Genomic DNA, 27,061 nt, shown 5'->3' with positions numbered 1-27,061 from the left:
TTTAGAGTATGGCCGGCCGTAAACTGTTGACATGTGAGACAATTACTGATAAACTTAGACACATGAGAATTTAGCTCGGGGCAGAACCAGTCTTCCCTAATTCGTGCTGCAATTACTTCTTTGCCTGTGTGGGCTGGATGATGTAGTTGGCTTAGGGCAGTGTCCAAAAGTGCCAATGGTATTACAACTTTTCCAGTGCCACCCTGGCGCCATAGTGCGTCAGTTGGTGACATTATGCATCCTCTTTTTACCCATATTTCTTTTTCGGCCATTGGTGCGGCCGCTTGTAGCTCCATAATCTGCGTGGCTGGGAGATGGGTGTACCCTTCTCTTATCAACATCTCCTTAGCTATTCCCCTTCCTCTCCCTCTCTGTGACTCTGGGGGGTTCCATATCTCACCAAAGTATGCAGCATACTTCGCATGTGCGTCTGCTGCTGCATTCCCCTTTGAGACGTGATCTTCACCATTGGTGTGTGCGGTGCATTTTACTAAAGTTAATTCTTGGGGGTCATTTATTACTTCAATTAGTTCAGCCAATAAGAGAGCATGTTGCACTGGAGTGCCATCAGCTCTTCTAAACCCTCTTCTTCTCCATTTTGACAGCCCTGAGTGGACAGTAGATGTAACATATGCGCTGTCAGAGTATATGGTTACTCGTTTGTGATGGCTTTCCTTCAACGCCAAGATCAGTGCAACCAGCTCCGCTGCTTGAGCGGAGAAATGCTGTGGTAATTGTACACATTTTATTGCCACACACACCGGTACCTCCATCATTTTTACCACTGCTGCCCCAGTTCTCCTAATACCATCCCCTTGATCGACAGTAGATGACCCATCAATAAATAAGAGCTCACCACCCTCCAGTGCGTTTTCTTCAACCTTTCTACTACATGAGTACATTTCAGTTATTTCCGTACAGTCATGGGCATAATCGCCCTTCTCAATTACTTCTGCTATGAACCTTGCAGGGTTGACCGTGCTACATCTAACAATTGATAGTTCAGCTCTTGATAAAATGATCTCATAACCTGATGCTCTCTGCGTGGTTAGGGTGGACTTAGGTTTATTCAATATCGCAAATAGTGCATGCTCCACGAACAAAGTAGTTGGGCATCCCATGGTGATTGCTGATGCCTTTTCCACTGCAAAAGCAGCTTCGGCGAGACCTTGTTCGCAAGGGAAGTGACCCAACATTACAGGATCTAAGTGGCCGCTGTAAAATGCTGCTGGTTTGTAGCCCATGCTTGTTTTTTGAGCCAACACTGCTTTCATTACTGCTGAGTCGCAGTGTGAGAATATAAAAAATCGTCTCTCATAATCTGGGGATGCCAGTACTGGAGCAGTAGATATCGCATCTTTCAATTCACCAAAAGCCTCTTTCATCTCCATTGTCCACCCCAGCTTTTTCTCCCCTTTATTAGCTTCCCTCAACGCCTCAAGCAGAGGTCCTATGTACGAGCTGTAATCAAACACCCATGCTCTACAATAGTTGCACAGCCCCAGAAACTGCTGCAGTTCCCTCACAGTTTGTGGCAGTGGAGTGTTTGAAATGGCCTGTCCTCTTTGTGGTGCAATCTTTCTTCCATATTGGGATATGAGTTGGCCAATGTAAAGTACCTGTTCTTGACAGTACTGTATCTTTTCCATGTCTACCTTGTAACCTTTTTCAGCCAATATTGTCAACATCTTTAAAGAGTCCTCTCTGCATGTTCTTTCGTTCGTGCTGCAGATTATTATGCCATCCACATACTGCAACACCGAGCTTTCCACTTCAATATTACCCAAATTCATCTGTATCATTCTATTGAAAATTGAGGGTGATTCGCAATACCCTTGTGGCAATCTAGTGTGTTTCCACTTTGTGTTTCTGTAAGTGAAGCTCGTCAGATCTTGTGAGTCGGGGTGCAATGGTATTGAGAAAAAAGCATTTTTAAGGTCGATCACTGTAAATCGTGATGCCTCTGCTGGAATGCCACACAATATCGTGGCGGGGTTTGCTGCTACGGGATATTCTGCTTCTACTATGTTGTTCAAGGGCCTGAGGTCCTGTATGAAGCGCCAAGACCCCCCTTTAGCCTTGCGCACTGGGTACACAGCCGTGTTGCAAGGTGATTCCGAGGGGACCAATATGCCATTATTTACAAGGGCCGTTATGGTTTCATATATACCCTCATCTGCCTCTTTTGATAGTGGGTACTGTTTAACTCTGGGGAGTATTGCACCCTTTTTCAATTTTATCATTACTCCCCCTTTGCTTTTTATACACCCCACGTCATAGGGGCCGGTAGTCCACAATGATTTGGGTACTTTTGACATATCCTCCTTAAAGAAGGGGACTGCGGTGCATGCGGGTGCCTCAAGTGCCATTGCAATTTTCTGTGCTACTTGTTTGTACGCCACTCTTAGCCATATTTCCACACTCATCATAAACACCATTTCACCTTCTTCCTTTTCATCTGAGAACAGCTCCTCATCTGACACCTGGGTGAGCCTACATCCTTCTGCTAATGCTATCACGGCCCTCCATGCTCTTCCTTCTTTGTCTTGGGCATGTACAGCAATGTAGTCAGCTGTTGCAATAATACTCTCAATGTCCATTAAGAACACCTTCCCTTCTGGTTCATTAGCAGGTGTTTCTGGTCTGAACAGATAGGTTGCTGGCCTCCTCCATATTTTCCCTTCTATCCCTGGCATCCATGCAATTGCCATATCTGTTCCATACTGGAATAGTTCGCCATCTATTGGCTCCGCCCTAATCGCTGTCTGTCCGCAGTATGCTTGCATAATTTGTCGTGCTGTTAGCATGTTAATCCCTGGAGTAGAGCAAATTATGCCGTCCTCAGTAAAGGAGATCATCATATTCAACCTGTTCATTATGTCTCTCCCCAATATATTTACTGGTGAGGCACTATAATATAAAAGTGGAACTGACAGATCATAATCTCCAATAGATAAGGGAATGTTATCAGTAAAGGGAACCAACCCTCTAGCCCCAGAGAATCCTTGGGTGTTCATGGCTTCGCCTGACATCTTAAACTTACCTTCCCTTATGCAAGACCGGGTTGCCCCGGTGTCAACAAGGAATGATATTTTTTTGTCACCTATCGTTACCTCTATGCGTGGCTCCTCCGCACTATTAGGTGTTACTGACAGGATGGGACACACCAAGGCCGTCTGTGGGCTGTCCTATTGAGGGTACAATGATTGGCCATTTCCTGTGTAAGGGTTGTGTCCCAAGACCGTCACCCTACCCAGTTGTGTTTGTTGTGCTTGGGGATGCTGTGTCATCGCTACCTGTTGTTGTGGCAGCGAACACGTCTGTGGCTGTTGTTGTGTCAGTTGTGGTTGTTGTTCACTTCCCTGTTGCAACGTCTGCTGTTGCTGTATGCCCTGCTGTTCCTGTGAGGGCCTTTGTTGTCCCTGTTCACTCCATGATGGTATACCAGGTCTAACTCTACACGTGCGGGACATGTGTCCTAATAGTCCACAACTCAAACACACCGGTGGTTCCCTACTTTGCCATGGAAAGCTCCCTGTGTTGTCCTGGTATACTGGTTGCCCTGTGGGGTAGGGGTTTCTAAATCCTCCCACCTGTTGTTGGGTGTTATATCCGTATCCTCTCCCTCTCATAAATCCTCCTCTCCCCCTGTTATAATTATAATAACCAGCTCCTGCCATCGTATGTCCACCTCCCATGCTGGTCATGTATGGTTGTATTTGTGGCGCCTGTTGTGTTACAGTCTGTGAAGGTGGTATTTGGGCAGAATCTTGTGCAGCCACTACTTGTGTGGGGCTTTGGGTCATTGTTGTGGGCGTAGTTATTAGTGCCCCTTCCATTGTATACTTGGTAAGTTTTTTCTGTACTAATTTAGCCTCTTCTGTTTTCCTGTCCTCTTCCTTTTGTTTCATTTTACCTTGCCATGTTCTGCAATGATGCACTATAGTAAGTTGTATTTCTGGCCATGATTTTGCTTCCATTCCCACTACTTTCTTTAGTTGTTTCTGAACTCCTTCTGGGAGCCCTTGTACTAGTATATGATAGAATATTGCTGGTGTTTTATCCCATTGTTCCCTCGTTTCCATACGCCACTTCTCTTGGATCTCCTGGATATAATCAACAGGATCTTCATTTTCACGCATCTTACGAGAGGTAATTGCACCTATGTCTGATGTGTCTGGGTACTGTACCCTCAGTGCCTGCCATAGTGCATGTCTGCAGTTTGCGAATGGTGCCCCATCGTGTGATGTGTTTGTTATTGTTACCCCGTGAAATCCCGCTCTCTTCCAAATGTCATCCGCTCTATCCCCTAATATTGATATTAACAGGCCCTTTACGTCTCCTACTGCTAGTTTCTGTCCTGCGGTGTGTTTTTCCATTTCATATATCCACTTACCAGCACCTCCACTCAATGATGGGAGCCTGCATTTTATATTTTCTTTATCGGTATGCTTCCAAGGGACGTACTGTGGTCTAACCCCTCCTCTCTCTAAAAGTGGCATCAAGTTATGTCTTGTTTCACCCATTGTGTTCCATAATACCGAGTCCTCACACCCTTCCTCCTCCTCCCTTTCTTTTACATCTTCAATTTCGTCCGTATTTCCCCTGCTCGCAACTTTTTCTTCTACATTTTTTCCTGCGTTTAATGTGGGCATGTTTATTCGACTTTCTTGCCTGCGACTAGGGAGGTTTCTAAGCCGATATGCATAGGGTGTCAATTCTTCTGTGAATGGCGCGAGTTTTATTTTGCGTAACGAGCGTGAGGTGGTTGAGCATGTAGGGTGCAATGGGGGAGGGTGTGATGGTGATGGGGATGGTGCGGCTTCATGTGTTTGTCTTTCCACTATTCTTCGCTCTCCCTCCTCACTTCTTCCCAGTTCATCCATTCTCCTACTTATCCATGGTGAGTCTATGTTGGTTCGGGCGATGTATAGTTTATCTAGACTTTCCCTTCCACTGCTACTTCCTTCTTTCTCCACTCCTTCTTCTTCCCCACTGCAAAAGTCAGTCATAAACGGTAACCCCCACTCGGTCTTTTTCCCCTTGATCGTTACTGTTTCTAAATCTATTAGGTCCAGTTCTCTTGTTTATCCTTTATCAACCACTCCCCTTTGTGCTGATGTTGTGGCTACTTCTGTGTTTCTATATACATTCCTCCATTTTCCACTCTCCCTACTCCTATCTACTCTTTCTCCTTCATCTCTCTCCTCCATCTCCCTACTACTTTCCTCCCTTTTCCTTTTTAACTCCTCCATTACTTCACTTCTCATCTTTTCTAATATTCTTTCATCCTCCTTCTTCCTTTCCCATTTCATCCTTTCTCTTTCTACTATACTCTCTATCACCCTCCCTTCTTTGTATTTCTTAGTGGTTTCTGATAGTACTCTCCTCTTCCACATTGCCATTTCTTTTTCTTTTTCTTCCTCTTCCCTTTTCTTTTCTCGCAGTACTGCTCTTGATACCCTTTCTGCTGCTGCTTTTACCCTTTCAGCTTCTCTCTTTTGCTCCTCCGTTCGTTCCCGTATTTTTTCCAATTCGTTCTTACCTTCTTTTCTTTTCCTCGCTCTCTCTTTCTCCTCCCTTTCAAGCTGCTTAATCAATTCATTCTGCTCATCCCTTAATTTTGCAAGTCGTTCCTCCAAAATCTCTTCCTGTTGTCTTAACAACTCTTCTCCCCTCATTTCACTATCCCTGGCATTATCCTCATCTGTTTTCTTTACTACCTCCTTCTCTTCTCCTGTTAATGAACCCCGTAGTTTTAATAATATCTGTGCAGCCACCCACTCATCGTTTCCTATTTCCACAGTCTGGTTTTCTCCAGTTCCCCCTTCCCCCGCTGGCATCTTCCTATGAGCCACATATGGTGGAGGGCTGTATGCCGGGTTCGAGTATTCCTCAGCCGCCCTTAACTGTCCTCTTTCTATTTCTCCTAGTTCTCTTAATGGGTACAACCCCCCTACCTCTGTTTTTTCCCCCTTTGCTATGGGTATCTCGTTGCTCTGTTCCTTTTTTATCTCATCTGTTTTATTATTCTCTTCTCCTCCCTCTCTTCGGTTCCCCGTGTTCTTTGGGTCCTCACTCCCCTTTTTCCCATCCTCTCCTTCCTCCTTAATCTCTTTTCCTTCTGGTATTTCCCCCATGGTGAACATTCCATTTGATCCTGGTCTGGACCCCTGGAACATCCTCCATAAGTTAAACACCTCCACATGGTTTGCCAACTTCTTCCCTTTATATGTATTGTGCAGATGGTTTAATAATGAATGTTGGACATATCGATCGAAGCTGCCATTAGGCGGCCACAGTGTTAGCATCTTGTTATCCGTCCCCTGGGTCCATTCTATGCTATATTTAATCAGTTTCTCTCTATGGGGTAGCAGTGTTGCGCAGATGTGTTGTAGTGGGGTAGTGAGTGTGTTCCCCCACCCTCCCGATCCTGCCCCGTGTGACATAGTAGCGCTCCACTTGTTACCCTTCCCCTATCTGGTAGCAGTTTATCTCACTAGCAGATTACAATATACAGCCTTATATCGCTTACCTGGCCCCGTAAGTTTGGGGACTTACGATAGTCCGCTAAGAAAAATTATAGAAAATATGGTATGTTACATTTATATATTTCCTTCTGTCACCCTTACGGCCCCCTGCGGCCGAGGCGCACGTAGCCCCCTGTGGCTGCGTACCCCTTAAGACGTTCTTATACAGTCGTCCTATTTCCACGAGCTCCTCCCTCTTCTACATTGGCCGTGGCCGGCGTTCACCGTGCGCGGCCACGTTCCCCCTGTTCACCTTTCCCCGATCAACTTATTGCCGTTTATCCCCGTTTCCACTTCCTTACCACAATTCTCTCCCCCACCAACCTCAGGATTGAATATGCCTTGTGCTCGGGATATCCTATGAAAACCCTACTGGTGACATCACCGATTTCTTCGAGCTACTGATAAGTTCTTCATATATTCTTTAAGTTCAAAATACACTTCCAATCTAGCCCCGTTAACCCCACAGCTGTCTTCCTGTCACTCCTGGAACAAGGTAATCAAATCAATCATATAATCGGACTGCGCACTCTGCGTCGCCTCGCGTGTGATACGCCCCTCGACAGGAGGGCTTAACCAGCCAATTATCTTCCGTATTAGGCAACTACCTAGCTACCGCCTACAGGGAAACGTCATCTACCTATCTAGTTTCTTGCTCGAATAATAGAGATCCTCATCATCTCATTGATCAATAAATGCCAAATCGTAGGAAACCACGCACACCCACACCCTTACACGTAGTCGCGACCTAGGCCAATCAGTGTCTACGAGGGCCGCACGTGATGTTTTCGTGCTCCGCCTCCTCCCTTCGCGTAACGTAGCCGTCTGCTCTCGCACTTTTTCGGCTACCATTCATTCCATTTTCAACACTAAATTCTCAAACCTTCGCCGCACACCTGTGTAACACCTCCCGCCTCCCTTATTTAACTCCTCCCCCCTCCCTCACAATTTCACATTTCTTGTTGTGCGTGGCATGCTCACCAAGTTCTCTTGATGCGGGGCCGCTCGACTGCGTGCGCCCCTCCAAGCGGCTCGTCACCTCCCCTCGTCTGGACCACGTCTGGACACTCACCAACCGCGGGCGGGATACTTCTCAACCGGCTCCCGAGGGCCAATATCCGGATTGCGCTGTCCGGTCTTCTCGCAGCTCCGCAATGGTCCTGTAGTCCTCAGAAGGGGGCGACGGCAGAGGGGGCCGCGCCGCCGGGCCTCCTCGCAACCGGAGTGCCTGGAAAAAGTAAAAAAATAAAAAGGCGGATCTTAAACAGATCTCAGCAGTGCCTCCAACTTGTCGGGGGGAAATTCTGCCGGGGTCGGCCGGGCCGTCCGCAGACCTCCGGGCAGGGAGGCCCCAACTCCTCCCGTATATCCCAGACGAGATAGAGTATGCGACACGCACAAGAAGCAAGGTGACTCTGCTGTTTATTAAACAAAAACGGCAGGGATGGGTCAAGGAGCGTACGCGTCCGTCATGACACACACACAATTGTGGGCTCGCAGGCCCTTTTTACTTTAGTGTGACGCGCTACTCGCGTCATCTCAAAAGTTTAGCAAAAAAACCTATCTCCACTCTGGATTGGTTGCTCGAGTGGTAGGGTTAGTATAGCACACGTATAGAGAACAATATTAGTGGGTAAGGTGAGTCAGGTGATATATCTGGGTTGTCCCTACAATTAGATACATGAGAATTGTTACATGAAGACTACTAATGATTGGTCAATGTTAATGGCGTCAGTGATAAGAGCCCCATGTTCTGATTGGTGCGTTCGCGAGCCTCCCAGTCTGGGACCATCGCTGTTCCCAGCTCGCGGTGCACCTGTCGTTTGCAACAATGTTTCACTATGAGTACGTGCAGACAATGTGAAGACTTATTCATGAGCTGGAAGGCCGACTACTCCCACTGTCGCAGATGCCCATTGAGCCTTTCAAGTGTATCTGCCTGTGTCTCGTACTGAGGGATCCAGACGCCTTCTTTCTCCTGAACTTGGCATCCTGTCAGGTTCGGCTTGGTCACGTGAGGTGGGACCGTGTTTGAGGCAGACTTTACACCATTAATATTGTTTTTCCACTGTGCGCTTGGTTTGATTTTGCAGGTGTGACTTTAACGTTGGTGTGCGGCGTGCGAGGGTGCAACATCGTGCCCTTGATGGTCTGCTTTGGAATGTGGGTTTGCAACATTACGACCTTGGCTGTCTGCTCTCGCCGGGCTCATTTTGCAGGATCAGCAACCCGACTCTTGTTCTTTTCACGTCCATGGGAGCTCTTGTTTGCGGCCTACTTAGGCCTGGTGTATAGGTAGAACCGTTTGGTGCACAGGCGCTTTAGGTTATAGTAACATATTGTCTTATGACCAGTATCATGTCTTCGTTATATTTCTCATTATGGCACCTGGGTTTAGGAAAAGCGTAAGCAATCTCTTTAGATGAGTTCATGATGCGTCTTGCGTTTCTGCATTTTAAAAGCCTATATGAAAAATAATAAAGATTCACGTCCGTGAGTATGTCTGTCGCCTACGTCATAGCACTGAGTATATTCTTCGTGTAGATTGGTGCGGGAGTGTCCAGCGTGTATATTTGCACAGGTGCGCTGATCGTTGACTAGGTCGTCATGGCATCTCTAACGACGTGTTGGCTTTAGTCTAGTTGATCCGTGCCGCAGGTGTCAGCATGGGCAGGTCGTGCTGTCGGGCAGGCAGATGGACACATCCGTATGTTCCTGTACCAGGGTATTTGGTCGTCTGGTAGATGGGCAAACTCTTCTCGTGGCGGGTGCCTGGGCTGTGATCCTTTAGGCCAGGCGCGAGAGGGCAGGGACGGGAGTCTGTTTTTCCATTCTCCCACTTCAAGCCCTATCCAACAATTGCACTTTATATTGTAGTTATGAAACATATTGAAATGTTTTCTTCAAATTACCAGTATGTGACTGTGCTGCCCACATTTAAGTAGCCTAGTTCACGACTCCAATGACGCTGTCTTGTAACTTCCTCAGTAACACTGCACAGTGATTATGAAGCGCCCAGCCTTGGAACTGCTTGTGCTGTCATACAGCCTTTCCTAAAGAGTTGCTTGCCAAAGAATTATGTACTCTTTCATTAATAAGTAAATAGATGAAAATACCAAGATATCAAGGCACGAATGAATGATTAGAACACACGATAGAAAGGTGGGTAGGTCCGAAATGGTAACATAATCGGCTCTACCTCTGACCTATCGGCCTTCACTATATTTGCAGATACTGTGACTGACACGACCCCGTCCCTTCCTGTCTTCCTGAAAGCAGCCAAAGGGCCTGATTCAGAGAAAGTCACTTTGCACTGACAACAAACACCCTGATTCACAGAGCAGTGCAAAAAGTATTTTTACGGTGCAAAGTCACTTTGCACTGAGCTAAGAATTCCATGAATCAGGCTTTGTCTCCCCTGCCAGCACATAGATCACCTTGGCCCATCTAAACCTTTCAGACTGCCTTACTTGGGGTTACTTTATGAAGCCACGCTTCTATGTAATGGAACCACAGATCAGAAACACAGACACGAAAAAGATAAGCAACAGTTACTGTTTAAATTGTCTTCTTTTCCCAAAAGATTCATTCTATCTGGGCCTGAATAATGGATTAGAGGATCATGAACGCTTGCAAATAAAGGGCTTTGTTGCACTACCCAAGGTATCAACTTGTCTTTTTGGATCAATGCTTGTTATATTATATTACCCTGGTCACTGTCGTCGATTATATTTTCTTCCAATGTAACTGTTACAACAGCACTTAGAAGAACATTTTGGGCCCGATTTATGGAATTATTTGCACGTAAAATACTGGATTTGCACAATAAAAAGCGTGCAGAATCCCATCCATCGATTCATGGAATGGACTGCACGCGATATTTTGCCGACTTGCATGGATTACCATCATGCTTTGCATGCCTGTGCGAGAGGCCCAGTGACTTGCGCGAGAGACCACGTGGGGCCTAGCCGATGCCCACGCAGAGGGTAGATTTGTGGGCGGAACACAGAAAATGGGGAACAGCATGTGCACCCGACAAAGCATATTCATGGATGTGACTGTGCAATCTCTCGCCTGCCAAATGCTCAAGCAAAGTGCTTTATCTCTCCACCACCCGAAAGCAGTCGTACAGACTTGCGCAGAGGATTCTCTACTTTGGAGGTGAGTTTTCATGTCAGATTTAGGGGTGAGTACAAGCAGACAGGGTCCCAATCGTAGTTAGGCGTGCGTGTACACAGCATAGCGGGGTGCGGGAACGGTCTATGGGGGTTCTCATGCAGATGTTCCCGAGAGATAACCGATTTACGACAAATCTTACGCATGTTGTCAGGGTGCTGGTGACAGCTGATGGGGACCCTGCGCAGGGCCCCCGTGGAGTAGGCCTGCTTGCTGGGGTCCCCACACACTGTTGACAGGGTGCATATATCTGCGTCTGCGTACCACACAAATGTAGCTGTTTCTGGCTGTTTTGGCTTTGCATGTCAGTGACGTTTTAGCCACGACTTGCGAATACATTTGCGTGAGGGATCCCATGAATACGAGGAGAGTGCAGAGTAACTTCTGCACACCAGCTCTCGCAGGGTCCTTCTCTGTGCGCAATCATTGCGGGATAATTGCAAACTTTTCCATGAATTGGGCCCTTTATGTGTAACCTTTGTAACAGAAGACCTTGTTGCCTGGGCAAAGTCTCAGAAGTGGTATTCCACACTTTTGCTGAGTTTGTATGCTGCATTTTTTACCACATTTTTTTCAGAAAAAGTGCAGATGGTAAATTGCGGTAAGATTCATAGAAGGGGGGATAGAAGGTTATGCGGGTGGTCGCCTCAACTATTTGGAGTGAAAATAAGTGGTAAAAATCAGCAAAAGAGATTCAGCAAAAGTGAATTTTGCCCCAATAAAAGTTGGGGAAACCTTATAGATCCTCAGAATTGACAGAAACCAATATCCCAGTGCGCGTAATGTGCTTGTAAGATCCAGGTTGAGCGGCTCCCGACTCTGCAGCAGGTGCAGATGCCCACACACATCACACAGACATTTCACCTTTTTTTGCACTCATGATCTGCTGAAAGAAATGGCAATTATTTACCCCATTGTCATTAACTGTAATCCCAGCCTGGATCCACTAAATTGGTTTTATGGATCAACCTTGTAAATGCACTAAATATGGCATTCTTTTTTAAGTCATTGCAAAATTAAACATTCTCTTAATTTCCAAAAGCCCCCAGCTATGTGCAAGCTTGTATCCAGAATTAATACATAAGCCTCTTTCCATCATATGTCGCCCTTAATGAGACCCACTGTGGCTGTAAAATATGAGGTTGTCGCCCTGTTTTGGATGCATCTATATTTGAACTCTTCTGTTCTTATTGAACATTTACACAGCCTTTAACAACTGTATTGTTGTTGCCATTCTCTTAGCGGCGAGGGGTGCAATTTTTCCGTGTGGGATGAAATACGCTGATCGGCCTAATCAAAGGGGCAAACATTTTACAAACATTTACAATCTGGATTAACAAATGTCTGCTTACATGTCCTTTTCTGTGATTGTGGGTTAATCGCACGATCCCGATTGCAGACACAAGAAGTCTTTTGTGCGCATATTAATTGGAATTAAGTAGTGTGGACAGGCAGCGGGGGCCACGCACTCTCACGTCCTCTTCGAATTAGCATAAAACTGGCGACAGCCAAGGAAATTGGTTTAATAAGAGCAATATTTCCACCCCGTGCCCAACGCAAATGCCCACAGACAGGTCTGGCCCCCTCGGGCTTCGGCTGTACCAGTCGCTTTAGCAGCACTGACAGGAGTTGGTGGGGTCCAGAGATTCTGCTGTGGAAAATGGCTGCCAGGGACTTCAGCAGTGGAGTTTCTACGAACCATTGTTTCTGTTTGCTGGAGCCTTGAAAGCTTTGCCCCATGCAAATAATTCCATGAATCAGGTTCACTGAAGTACCATTGCGCCTCAGATTTCCAAGTTGAAAGTCACAGGTTCAAACCCAGGTGGGGCTGATGTGCACTTGTACCAATCTGACGTTGATTACATAAGCAGCAAGGACTTCAGTAACGTTAATAAAATCTCCTTATACAGCACCAAATGACAATCGTTTGTATAGTGTGCTCTAAATAAATAACTAGGGGATCGATTCATGGAATATTTGCCCTGTTCAAAGTGACTTTGCGCTGCTGAAAAGTGACTTTGCACTGCCGACACAAACCCTGATTCATGGAACCGTGCAAAGTGTATTTGTCCAGTGCAAAGTCCAGGCAAAGTCAGTCCATAGTCATTTTGCAGTACAAAATGACTTTGCATGGTCACTTTTCAGCTCTGGTCATAACCAATTTGGGTGAAATTGCGGAAATCCTGTGTTATTTTATTGCAACTGATAAAAATTCACCTTGAAAGAGACATGGAAACTTTGGTAAACGGGCTTGCAACCGATCTCTTGGTAGGCAGGACTGATGTGATATCTGCCCCAAATCCCTCCTGCGGGGATTCTGAGTGATTCAATATCACAGGGGAACCAATGTCCCTGCCCTGGCCTTTCCTTTTATAAATGCTTGGAATCAACTCTTGAATTCACAAAGAAGTTACCAGGAGTGAGTCTAGCTTACCTTGACTCTTTCCTGGAATTAGACTATTGGATTCACAAAGAAGTTACCAGGAGTAACAATGAGTTGCTTCAGTCTTACTCCTGGAGTGAGACTATTTGATTCACAAACAAGTTATCAGGAGTAACGTGGGGTAATTCCTTATTGACTCTTCGAAAGAGAAGAGCAAATCTTTGGACCTAATTCATAGAAGCATTTTATAAAGGCAAACCCCATTGCAAAACGCTCGCTGAATCAGGACCAAACTCTTTGTGAATTGAATAGTCGCTTTCCAGCATTAAGAGTAAGTCAGGGTAACTTTTTTGTTACTCAGCCACAATATGGCAAATTTGGTCAATTGACGGCCACAACTTCTACAATTAAGTTGCTTTTGAAATTAAAACCCAGTGAAGCGCAATGGGTTGTGGAAAGCACGCATCGCATTGAAAAAGAGGGCTGCTGAAAGAAGTGGGCCATTAATACACAGTGAGGGGTGCATTGCGTCTGTGGTACAGAGGGAGCATTATGTCTGTGTCACTGGATTCTAAAGCTACACATGGAAGCGTAGATGCTGTGCACTCTTACTGCGACAATGAGGGCTAATGCTGTACTAATCCTGTTTTCAAGCGCAACACACCCTTTTTCTTTTCTTGCAGCACATGCCAGCAGGAAACACTGGCACGTCCTACATTTGTAAGAGGGTTGTGTTACTTTATACATAGCTTAACCAACCCAAGATAGACATGTGCAAGGCTGCCAGACAACTACATACCCCAATACTGCACTGAGGATCCCTAATAAGGGTGAAACCAGGTATGTAGTTGTCCTGGCAGCCTTGCACATGTCTACCTTGGGTTGGTTAAGCTACGTATAAAGTAGCACTGCCCTCTTAGACAAAGACAATTTCCTGCAGAAAAAGGTTTGCATCTGGGTTAATGTGCATACCCACGATGCCTTGCTGTTGTGGCTCAGAACTGGAGGTCAACTTCCAGCGATGGCTACTAGGCGACGTTGTGGAATGTGTGACTTGGCTCAAATGGGCCATTCCCACATATATACATGTATATTAGGCAACTTGGTGCAGCATATACATATGTTGATCTCTGTGACACCGCATAGAGGTATGCCCATCACCACAGTCCATTAATTCCTCCACAACCAACTGAACACTACAATTAAGCTTCCTGCACTAATCACTCTAAAAAGCCAAAGAGTCAGACATATGTATACGTTGCATAGCCACCACGTTTACTCCCTAAGCATGGGAAAAACCCTTCAAAAAAAGGGAGGCAAAATACATGCATCAAAAAGTCGGGAAACAACAGACACATAGGGGATCCCAAGCCTCTGCTCCCACCCGCACAACACCACCTATGTGTTCGTGATGGGATTCCCTTCTGATCTGCATATGGACTTTATGGCAAACATGCATATTTCAATTGACATGAATTTCTGGTGTGAACAAAGCTAAATTGGGAACGGTTATCTCTTTTAGAGTTAGGATATTGCCCAAAAAACGCCCCTTTGGGTTTACTTTTTTACTCACTAAGAAATCAAAGATGGTGGGTAAAATGGCACCACTTCAATATAATATCTGGAGGGTGGCCCATAATGCATCATTCTGGAATAGCAGATTCCCAGACTCCTCCACAGCATGGGAATACAAGAGCTTTGAAAGTGAAAAGATGAGGACAGGGATAATTTAGACATCTGGGTTATCTCTCTCTCTCTCTCTCTCTCTCTCTCTCTCTCTCTCTCTCTCTCTCTCTCTCTCTCTCTCTCTCTCTCTCTCTCTCTCTCTCTCTCTCTCTCTCTCTCTCTCTCTCTCTCTCTCTCTCTCTCTCTCTCTCTCTCTCTCTCTCTCTCTCTCTCTCTCTCTCTCTCGGATATAAGTTAAGTATTGCATGTGTGCCTCCACATGACATGGGTGATAGATGACAGATATTGCACATTCTTTATTTTGCATTTTTAAAGCGCTCACACAGCCCAGGGGAATCAAGATTTTCTTACAGGAATATGTCTCTCAGTTGCGTATTTATAACGTGCTTAATATCCGGAGATTTCTAAGCACGGACCCGGGGATCGAACCTGTGTTGCTTTGTGTCGTCTTGTTTCCAAGGTGAGCACGTTGGTGCTGAGATATCCTCCCAGGACAATATAGGTTGTGTAGGTTCTCAAAGGTGTACTACCAATTGATATTTCTGAACCAACAAAGCATTTCTGATGCAAACAGCAAGTGCAACCCTAATGGGAGGTGGCTGTAAGCAGGGGTGTTGCTAGGTCTGGAAAAGACCGGGGGCTACGCTGATATCGGAACTGTTGGGACTGGGGGCTAGCCAGACTTATGGCTGTAGCTCCTGAGATTCTATCCGGGGCTACAACCAAAACATCAGGGGCTATAGCCCCCTTAGCCCCCCTAGCAACGCCTCTGGCTGTAAGCACTTGCGCGCCAGCAAGGCCAGTCTTTTCTTGACTGGGGTGATGTGAAAACACGGCGCAGCTGGAGTTTCCATGCCCCCTTGCACAACTCAGAAGAAGGTAGCGAGGGACACCACATAGTATCATCATGACAGGTTGGCGGAGATGTTAGGAGGATAGCTCAACGGCAACGTGCTCGCCTTGGAAGCAAGACCACACTGAGCAATACAGGTTCGATCCCCAGTCCGCGCTTAGAAACCTCTGGGTATTAAGCGTGTTATAAATAACCCATCATATCATATCATATCTGAATACCTTGAAAACCCCCACCATGCCGCCACTTGCATTGCTGAAACTGTGCGTTAGAATACTAATGAATTGATAAGCTAGTGCTCACACATCTGTTGCAGATCACACGTGTGGTGTAAACTGGACCAGGAATGTGTTGAATGAGCACCTGTTGCGAGTTGAGGAAGAACTTCTGGAGGTTGCGTACTTCTCAGTACGAAGATCCCTACTGCGAGGCAGAGGGAAGGTGGCCCAAGCTTCAGAGGACTTTCGACTCCCACTTGGTAGCTAAGCAGGAGGGTGATTAACCCAAAATGTTTGCAGAATCCAGACTTTTGAGGGGTACAATGGTCAAACGTTGGTGGTCCATGTCGGACTTCGTGCCTGTGATCTCCCTTCAACACCAACATTTTGGGAAATCATCGCTCAAGGCTCTAGTGACCTTGCGGCTCCCCCTCGTCCTAGCCATACATTGTCTACAACAAAGTAATGCATTGTGGGCAAGGTAGTATCACCTAATTTCAATTAAAAAAATTGGACTTAAGCACCTCATGCCAATGAATTGCAAAAGGGAAAGGCGGGAACAGGAATCAGGGCGCCTCCGTTCAGTGAAGTGATGTTTTCCTCCGGTCGCTCCACTCCAGGTTTATCGCTGTAAAAAGGCATGTGTCCATCTTGTTTTTTCCTGCTCAGCTCTCAGTGTTTTTTGACTCTCTGCTTCAATCTGTCTCCGGGGCCCGGCTTACAGCTTGTGCAGCCTCTCATCCTGGTCCGTATTCAGGAGCTGTACGGCAAACGAGCACTTTTAGTTCCGACCTGCCTGGGAAGGAAGTTGTGTGTTTAGGCCTGCCTGAATACTCGGCTCGGTGACGCCGCAGCTCCAGCTCGCCCCCGCGGCAGAGGCCTCGGAACGTCCATTCTTCTGTTCTGTGGATGTACTTTGAGCCGCACGCTGCTAAACTCTTCGCAGACTATGAAGTGAATCACAGAGCCTTCTTTGCAGTCTGCCAAGTACACCCTGGCCACACCCCGAGGGGTGCTCGTTCCCACTGCAGAAGGAGAGTGCTGCTTCTTCACCTCAGGTGACCTGCACAATGACCATCATTCACTGGAAGCCATTCACTACATCGGAATTGCGCTCTTTGTATTGTTGCAAATCGTTTGCGGCACGTTTTTGAAAAAAGTACCTGTATCCATGCTAGAGACCCCATTTTAAGGCGGGAGGATATTACCCCCCACCTATCAGAACTTGAATTTAAAAGTTTTTTTTTCACTGAGGAAAGAAGTGGTTCTCAATGGGGTGTGGGGTATTTTTAGGAAATTAAAAGATTGTTTTGATTTTATAAACATGTTTTTTTGTAAACATGTGCATTCTTCGTGCTCAGTAATTACCATACATGAAAAGATGTGTTTTGCATTATGTGCCACCGTCTGGACAGACACTCAACGGTAGAGTTTCTCTGTTTGGCACTCAAAGCAGTGCAGGTGGCAACAGGGGGCACCCACCCACTTAGAGGTTTTTCCTGCTTTTGTTGTTATTTAATGTTTGGAGTGTATATGATCTGTCCCTTATCGGAATGGCTGGCTTGATTATAAGGAGATTATTTTAATTTTACTAGGCGCTCCGGAGATTTTAATATATGTCACTTTCCGGGACAACCCGTAGGACACACTCTTCTGTTATATTGGGCCGAGGCGAGCACGTGCCTCTCATGTATTTTATAAGTTGCTTCTCATCCTGTTCATGCCCCGATGGGAAAGTCCATACATCGTGCATAAACGGTCGGGCCTGCTCCTGCGTTTTGAGCAGTAACAGACCTGTTGAAACAAACAGTGGCTGGCCGGATAGCTCAGTGCGCGAGTGTGCCTGCGGGAGAGAGATCTATGAGAAGTCAGTGGGCCATAGGCTGGGTAATGACTATTGGGCAGCAGACGTTCTTTTTATATGAAGGATTGTGCCTTTGCCTTCTAGTGAAGAAGCCTGCGGGGCGGGTGGATAGCTCGGAAGTTAAGCACTCACTTGCACACAGGGCCAGCCTGCGCTTGCCTGTGGCGATTGCAGGTGGCCATCCGAGGTCGGAAAATTGAGTAGCATTAAATGGGGGAATAATAGCACATAAAGCTGCAGCGCTTAGAAGTGGGGGCAATCCGCATCGAAGTGATAAATAAACACACGATATCACCACTGCCATTATTACACCACGTCTGAAGGATTCGACTCAACTAGAGGCTGAGGCCAGATGGGTAACACCGAGGAACAGAGACGTAAAGTGACACACTTTCACCCAGGATTTGGAGCACACCCTCTCGCCATTCAGAACTGGGTGACCGTTATCCCATTTCCTTCATCAGTTCGGAAAGCACCGGAGTCTAAACTCCCTTTTTATTTTGTGCTAACAAGACCATGCAAGCGTTCTCGAATTCCCCTCACCCGCTAGAGACCCCCGTACTATGTATATGCATAATTTGAATTGTCTCCCACCCAGCCATATGAGGAGGGATGGGTTATAGTTACACCCTCAGCCAAATCCCCTCCTCGAACACATAAAATAAAATCAAACAAATAATTTACATTCTTATATAGCGCGTTGTACCAGGTCCGTACTGCTTCTAAGCACTGCAATAACCAGGTTCTATTGTCCTCAGTTTAACAGCACTCAACCTCAACATATTTTCTGTGAGTGGAGTGAAAGGTGGCAGGCATGTAGCGAGCAGTTCTGTAACAGGGAGGTCCTGGATATGATGTTATGTTCCTCATCAGCAGAGGTTATTACCACAGCACTGCGCATGGCACATTGCACTCTCCATTTCATTACAACTGCATTTACAGGTAGCATTCTGTAGCATTCTGTAGCTCAGCGGGTTAAAGAACCTGCTGCAGTATCCCCGCAAGGCCAACTCAGCTATTCATTATCTCGAGTGATATCGACTTCTGTTATTACGCGGCTAACACTTGGGCATCCAACACAGCTTATACACATGTTACATGCTTACATTAAATGAAACACGCCCTAAACAAAAGCAACTCTCTTCATGACTCCGGTCAAAGGGTTAGACCCCGTATCGACGTCGCTCCCTGCTGACTACCACCCCTGCGTAAAGTGATTCCAGCGATGCAAGCACAGATTTGGTGCAGATTTGAGGGTCATTCTGCGAACACATGCATGCATTGAAATGAGTTCTAAAAGCTGGAGCCCCATCACTACCGCCGGCACTCAGGGAAATTCCCCCGGCCACAGGGCCCCTCGGCCGCCTGCTTCATCTTTTCACACATGTGCATCGCTTACCTTTCAAAAGGTGCCATGCAATGCACCACGAGCAATTCCAGAGGCTTAACTCTTGACTTTATTATAAAGACATATAAATAGACACAACTCTGGCACCCAAGCCGGGCTGTGCCTTTGAGGATTCACCTCTGAATGAATAAAAACAGATCTAAATAGACAAATAACTCAATGTGCAAGAGGTTTTTTTTTAAATACACCGATAATGAACGTGTTGCAGTTTTTTGTCTTCTATAATGTCAATGTTAGCGCCAGCTCACGAACCCCCTTCTTGAAATGTGACTTCCCCGTGCCTGCAAGCTGCATTACAATACCACATACGTTCAATATTCATTTCAGAAACTGCAAACATATATTACATTACATCCACATTGCATAGATTAGCCCATTCCATTATAAAATACGAAGAAGGAAGAGCTGATTTACTTCCGGTTCACTCATTCCCCCGTTTACTCTTTCAACAACAGTTTAACGAAACTGACCTAACTTTCTCAGCAACTGGCTAACAATGTTTTAAATCAGGAAGCCGATCCAACATAACGTTGCAGTAAAAAGGAAGCTGAGAGTTGGCAAGAAACTATGTTGTGGAAGTATTGTTCCAGTTGGGTTGGGTTTTTCCACAATGAGGTCTCATGAGGTGGGGCGTGGATGGGACACTTAGTTGAGGATGTGGTCCAGAAGTTTGCAGGTGGCCTCAGGGTTTGTCCGTACAGTGTTTGCACAGGGCGCCAGGGAAGGCTGTGCATTTTTCAGGGCAGGTGGGCAGGGCGGAGGCAGGGAAGGGGTAGATGGCTGACTGCCCGAAAGGGGCCAAGTTGGCAGCGGGCAGCGTGGCACTGAGGGTCTGCCCCTGGTTCAGGTAGGCTACAAATCTCCTCATCTCCTCTAGGGCTTGGGCCTGCATAAGGATGTAGTTCTTGGCCAGCAGTAGTGTGGCTATCTTGGAGAGTTTGCGTACAGAGGGGCTGTGAGCGTAGGGGATGACGGACCTTAAGCCGTCCAGGGCGTCGTTGAGGTCATGCATCCTCCGCCTCTCGCGGGCGTTGATGCTGAGGCGCAGAGAGCGGGTCTCCTTGGGTTTCTTGGACCCAAGACCACCCTTCAGCTTGCCCTCAGGGTGGAAGGTGTCTTCCTCCTCGTCGCCAGTTTGTTCATCGCTGCTGCCCCGGTCCTGGGTGCGGAACTCCAACGTGGTAGGCCCTGGGAAGACGCGCTGGCTTTCAGCGCCCCGGACACTGGTGAAGGTGAACGCGGACTGCCCATAGCTCTGGGCCAGGGCCATGTAGGCATCGTTGGTGGCCGACTTGAGGTCGGCCATCGCCTTCCCAGGGAGCCCAGCAGCCGCCGTGGAGCCGAGGTAGAGGTCCCTACCTGATAGGGCACTCATCAGCATGGAGACCAAAGTCCACTCCAACTGGATACTGGTCCTCTACACGCCCCACCTGGACTTCAAGGCGCCCCCGTCTTCTCTCCAGGGAACGAATGAAGGGGCTTCTTCTGGCGGCTATTTCTCTGTTCCACGTCGTGCTTCTCCTCCCCTGACTCTCTCTCGCCCAAGGACGTAGTGGAGTCCTCTGCTGCTGGGACGTGGCGGGGCGATGCTGCTGAGTGGGGACCGGCCGCCTGCTCCTGCCAGGACCTGGCACCGCCTCGCGCCTCTCGCCGCTGAGCCCTGGACTGGGAGGAGGGAGTGATGCATGCCTCGTCCCAAAGCTGCTGCTGCTGCCTGATTATATGACACGCCGCTCTCCGCCGGGATTTGCCAGCCACCCAATCAGAGCGATCTTTTTTTTTTTTTTTTAATTAGTAATATTGTGGCATCTGAACAGTCAGGAAGGAAGCCGTCGGGGGCTGTTGCTGGAAGGAACTGTGCGTGTGTGTTTTAGTTAGGGGAGTCCGGTTTTAAAAAGACTAATGGGTGAGCCTATTAAATGGCTCGCGGGGAAGGGGGTGTGTGGCCTTGGACGCTTGAATCCAGAAATATGCTTCAGGCCAAAAAGGGCATCATTCATGGAGGTGTGCGTACTTGTGTGTGTGTCTTAAGCTGGACGTTGGATGCTATGGTTGTATAGCACACTTCACTGCGAGCTTAGCAGGAACGCTTCGAGTGCACAGATTGTCAACGCGCCTCATCGCACGTGTAAATGAAGCAGAGCAATTGTACTCGCAGCTGAAGCGGGCCAGCCTGCTTCTCGGGGCAGCCGGGCGGCCCGATAGAGTCCTGCTCATTAAAGGAGGTGTTGCTAGGTCTGGAAAAGATCCGGGCTACGCTAATGTGGGGGTTGCCGGGGCTCGGGGCTCGCTAGCCTTTTGGTTGTAGCCCGAGCTTCTATCCAGGGCTACAACCAAAAGTCCCAGGGCTATAGCCCCCAGCCGCCCCCTCTAGCAACGCTGATGGGCTATTTTCCGTGTGCTTTTAAAGGGGTGACCATAACGTACTGTGTGTGTGGCTTTCTGGAAACACTGGTATTTATATAAAACGTAGAACAAAGTAGAGTGTCTCCAGGCACTCTAATATTGTAAGCTGTTATTGCCACCTCGGTGGTACTCATTGTATCTCACTCTCAAAGATGAAAGGCTGAGGCGTACATGCTGGGAATGCAATCTGTGACTTGCTGGTTATCAGCAGGCATGCGGATGAACCCATGAACCACGTGCCTTTTCTAATAGGGTTGCATTTATTGTGTATGTGTGTCTGTGCTTCAAGGAGTGCCCTTTTTACATAGCGCTTCTTGCAGGATTCCTCCCACTTCTAAGGGCTGTGTTATTAGCTGTTAATATTAGCCAATGTAATGCTATCGATTCGAGAGGTGAAAGGTCTGAGTTTGCCCTGCCAGAGACGTCGATCACATGCATGTCAGGGCATGTCAGCATCAACATCTGGCCCGATTACACGTCTTAACGAGCCAGTAATCATTGGCTAAAAGTATTTTCTTTGTTTCTTTGTTTTTCATTAGTATGCATGTAGGTTTACAACATATGTTTTGCCACAAGTAGCACAATAATGGCACACACTATATTGTATAATGGTGCTGATGGGCAATAAAGCCCTGTCCCACTTTTTAATAGGATGTATGTATTTTACTTTTGAGGTATTTGAAATATCTGTTGGATGATTGAAGTTAGAAAGTGGATTCATGTTTCACATTATGGTTTTGTTGGGTGGTTCTGTTAAAGGAAAATGTGTTCAATTCATAATTTTGATACCAATTTATGATAATTGTTTTTTACTAAACCCTTTGTCCACCCCACTTGTTTATGGGACATTAATATTTTGTATGTGATTAATACAGTGATCGAAGTTATCGGGAACGGTCAAGAGCAGTGTTCCACTACTTTTTATCTTCTGTTTACCATTCCTTTACTTTACGACCATATTCACCAATCTATATAGGGGATTTGTCCATTCATGTCCCGTGCAAGTGTAAAGTTGTAATGGAAGCCTTAATTACTAGTCAATTGGACTATTGGAATGCCCCAGCTGCAAAACTTGTCACATGTTGCACTATATTTCCTCCTACACTCTCTCCTGCCGGGACCATAGTTCCACAACTTTTTTTCACTACACTTCTACCACTGGTTTAATACATTTTATACCAATCATTCTTTTGTAATGGTTGTGCCCACATTGGTCTGCATGTCAGCAGCAGTGACATCTCCACACACACTACCTGAACAAACATTTGCTTATAATGAGGAAGTGTTTTTTTTATTTTTTTTACTGATCATTTTAAAGAAGAAATACTGTAAAGTGGGATTTGTGCAATGCCATTGGGCTAGAAGGGATTAAGCCCAGTGATGGAGTGGTGTAAAGGCATTGAACAGGGGGTCCTGCTTCCCATCCCGTCAGGCATCCAGCACCAGGCATCAATTAACTCTTCATTTCCCAGACAGAGGCATGAAAAATCAGGCACCTGGGAGGATTTCATCATCGTCTTTATTGCTGGAATAACAGGACACACTCAAAGGCGTTTTTGCCCCAACCCATTTTTATAGCCTTTTAACATTACACAATCTTTTAATGCAAATGAACACCTTCTACAGGGTATACATTTGATAGGTCAATTTGGTCAGAGAAAACATTTCTTCAGTAGCATTAGACAACTTATCGCATGTGTACAACAAGTCCACATTAGCATATCTGGCAATACCCAAATATCTCTAATGCAAGAAACTGATATGCCTATATTAGGCTTGGCTGGACACAGCGATAACAGTGCTCAACTCCTGCCAAGAACATTCCCAGGGCATCAATGTCTGCTCCTTATCTATTTGCTGAGGTTCTGTCAAGTTCATTTCGGGCTTAACATCATTGGAGAATATATGTGCTCTATCTTGTGGTTGCCAAAATAATACAGCTGGTCTCTCAGAATAGTTTGCATGACAAACGTTGTACCCTCTCCCATAACATTAAAGATACATGTATCTAAGCTTCTATTAATTTTCTGGCCTTATCACAATCGTGTCTGTTATTTTTGCCAATTTCCATTTTAACCTAACAAATCCCATTACCTTCACTGTGAGATGCTGCCAAAATGGTTTCCAAATGCATCAGCCTCTCTTGCTTATCTGAAAACTCTTTACATGGTTCATATTCCTCCACACCTGACTTAGGACTGGAAACCATTTTGCATTTGAATATTTCTAAAATATGTTTTTGTCTTATGCTGTACCTTTGTTCTGCAAGCTATATTCTTCTACAGCCAAGCACTAAGTGCAATAGTCAAAAGCGAGATAGCTTTTTGGAGTCAAAAGAGGTATCTCCGTTAAACACTTGTAAATTCACCACAGTAGTGAAAAACAACAACCCTAACATATTCTGCAAAAATAATGGACAGACCAGACCCCAAGTGTCGCAGAAGAATTACTGGAGTTGGTTGGCCGGGGATTTGTTGGGAGAAGAAATATTCTATAGCTTTCCAGCAAGTGTAATAAACAGAGTGAGTCAAATGAAGGAAGAAACATTCTTGATACGATTAGGCTTGTGAGCTGGAACACACAGGGATTTGCACAATTGTTTGGGGAGGGGGTGCTAAAATATCAGGACTACAATATCATCTGTCTCCAGGAGACTTGGCTTCAAACTCCTGCTCTACTGGATGGATTCACCATCTATTTGAATGCAGCTGAAAGGGGCATAAAAGGGAGACCAATGTCAGGCTTTCTAATAGGCTTGAACAACGACAGGAAATTTGAAGTAATTTATGAAATTCAAGAGTCTTCTCTAATACAAGCCCCAGTTCTATCACCATGCAGTCCTCAGGTAGGCTCTGGCAAGACATTCCTGTTGATCAATTTATATTGGAACACAGAAGCAGCTGCGGGCAATTCCTTTGTAAGCTCTGTCCTGGCTCTGATCAATGAGGCCTTAGGAACTTGATCAGCAATTTAAATGTTATTGTGTGGCAATCTAAACATTCATTGTTTTGATGCAAATTTCCATCTGATCGAAGATTGCCTGTGTCACGATCGTGCCACTGGCGCACCAATTGGCACCCATCGTGGACTATTTGGGACTCAATTGCTTCCGTAATACTCCCTGGACAACATCTATTCATATTATTGTCTTTACTTTCAATTCGCAAGGCTTTGGAACTTCCGTATTTACTTTTACAAACTACATGTCCCATAATGCACCCTGTGGCAGTTCTCATTTCCTGGCTATTCCTATACAGCAGTTCTGGCACTACAATCCCCACAAGCCTTAGAGAACAGTGCAGCTTTCGCTTCCCAGGACTAGAGAGGGCGGAGGCCAATTACATTCAGCTGTGCTGCTCCAGGTGCTGCTAATTAGCCTAGTTCAGCACAGGGCAGCTCAGTATTTAAGCAGCTGCCTGCAGGAGCACAGACCTCTTCAATTGAGCCTTCTACCAGCCCTTTGTTACCCTGTTCCTTGGATATTTGCTGTGTCCTGTGGCTTCCAGTTCCTGCTCTTGTTGCAGAGCCCTGAGCTGCCTGCCTTGCTGCCCTGCACTATCTCTCCCCTGCCGTTGTGCCTTCCATACTGCAGCCCTGCTCCCTTGCTTGCACCTCCCTGTTTCCTGGCTACTGCTCCCTTGCTTTCTTCCTTGTTTGCAAACCCCTGTTCCCTGGCTACAGCCCCCTTGCTCCCTTTCTTATTCAAAGCCCTCTGTTTTCTGGCTACAGCCCCCTTGCTTCCTTTCTTTATTAAGCCCTCTGTTTCCTGGCTACTGCCCCTTTGCTCTCTTCCTTGTCTGCAGCCCTCTGTTCTTGATCCCTGCCCTTCTCTTCCTTGAGTCTTCAGTCCTCCCCTTAGGTTATCCATTTCAGTTATACTGTTTCCTTAATTTCCTTCTGCTAGCTTTCTCTTGTCTTTCCAGCCCTGAGTTACTGTTCTACTATTCCGTGTACAGTTTCCAGTCGCCATTCCCTACATTTAGACACTAGGTTTCTGCCCTTCCTTTCTTCCGGATTCTGTTCTGAACCTTGTTCTCTTTGACTTCCTTTTCCCTGGATATTTCTGTTCTTGTTTTCACTTGTGTCTTATGTAAATCCTTTGTGCAGAGCTTGACTGTTGGATTCCGGCAGGCAACCTCTGCCCCTTCCCTTTTCGCATTTCAATGTTGTACTTCGTGTCATTGTTTGGTTCCTGCTGGACCCGTACAAGCTTCAATCTTGTGAGTACTGTTACCTTGTTCATGCCTTAGGGTTCAGTTACAGACACCCACTGCTGTTGTTCCCAGCCATGAGCATTCAGAGTGGGCCCCTGTTATAGCAATCTGTGCAGAAGGCTGGAGTTTCCAAAGGTCCATCGAACACTCTTTCCCATTTCTGCGTACACCCCAAGAGGGAACCCAGCTTGTTTGTATCTTTGTATTCCCTGCCCCTTTTTTGTTCACAGCTTCTGTTGACTTTCCTTTCTTGTCTACATGACTCCTTATAGTTCAGCTTCTTGTGTGTCCTTTCTCCCTTTGGCTTAGTGAGCACGCCTTTACCCTTAGGCCCTTCCGGGCAGCCTGCCTGTAACAACTTCTAAAATTTCAAGAGGCCTTCAACGAGAGAAGATCTAGCACAGAGAAAGATCTTCATGGCAAATGGTTCCACTAAGGGGGATGTGCCTCCAAATCCCACGTGGAAAAGAGGTAAGGAAGTAAAGATCTTAGACTTTGTTTTTGCAACATCGAATACGCTCAAACATATAGATGAGCTAAGGGTCAACCCCACGGATTTCAGTGATCACAATTTATTGGTCTTAATGATAAAAAAGTAGGCTACAAAAATGACCGGAGCATTCGATTTACAATTTCAAGTGGAGCCTAACCGTAATAGGATGAGGCTGGTCCAGAATCAAGGCATGAAGGGCCCTCTTAGCCAAGGATCGATTTCATCAGACTCGCACACGGGGCTAAAAATATTTGATGTTACTCAAATGAAAAGTAATAAACCAGGCTTCGAACTGCGCCACGCATTCGACAGGGAAGTAGTTCAAAGGAAGAAACTCTTAAATAAGACTCTCAGAGCAAACCATTTGTTAAACACAGACCACTCAAGAGAATGCTAGAATGCTCAAGAAAATCAAAGCAGGCTTTTAAGAACTGGGTAAAAAGCCATACATTTTGGATGCTCCACAATGCAGAGAAAATGCTTTACACCATTGCCTCAAAGAATACTGCAGAGGTTTGGAGACATGCATAATGTCCATGCACCCCAGGCAGCACTGGAACTAAAGTCTATACCAGCAGGGGTTTGGCAAGCGCACTTTCGTCAACTGTACTCTCGAGCGCAAGAAAATGGGAAAATGGGAGAAGATCAATGCCTTGTGGGAATTTTCAACATCAATGTAGGATATCTTGGACTGTATAAAGAAATCTAGCAACTCCAGAGCTGCTGGCCAAGATCGCGTAACTAATCTAATTCTTAAAAACGATCCAGAGAAATGGGCCAGAATTATGTGTAAATGGTTCAATGACATCAAAATGAAAAAAATAAATTCC

The 27,061-nt window shown here is 46.2% G+C and overlaps 1 protein-coding gene across 1 annotated transcript; it reads right to left on the bottom strand.

Annotated features, from left to right (window-relative positions):
- Positions 1–19,149: 19,149 nt before the first annotated feature.
- BHLHE23 (basic helix-loop-helix family member e23) lies at positions 19,150–20,951 on the bottom strand. The gene has a single exon (XM_069650779.1). The coding sequence runs from the start codon at positions 20,497–20,499 to the stop codon at positions 19,801–19,803; it is 699 nt and encodes a 232-aa protein (XP_069506880.1). The 5' UTR covers positions 20,500–20,951; the 3' UTR covers positions 19,150–19,800.
- Between the last annotated feature and the right edge of the window lie 6,110 nt (positions 20,952–27,061).

The sequence above is a fragment of the Ambystoma mexicanum genome, chromosome 3p (assembly GCF_040938575.1).
Source record: "Ambystoma mexicanum isolate Mex_15411 chromosome 3p, UKY_AmexF1_1, whole genome shotgun sequence".
Lineage (NCBI taxonomy): Eukaryota > Metazoa > Chordata > Amphibia > Caudata > Ambystomatidae > Ambystoma > Ambystoma mexicanum.
This window is presented reverse-complemented; position numbering and strand designations above follow the sequence as displayed.

What these genes read in the sequence shown, in the direction of transcription:
- BHLHE23 (XM_069650779.1), bottom strand. Translation starts at nt 20,499, where the DNA reads ATGCTGATGAGTGCCCTATCAGGTAGGGACCTCTACCTCGGCTCCACG.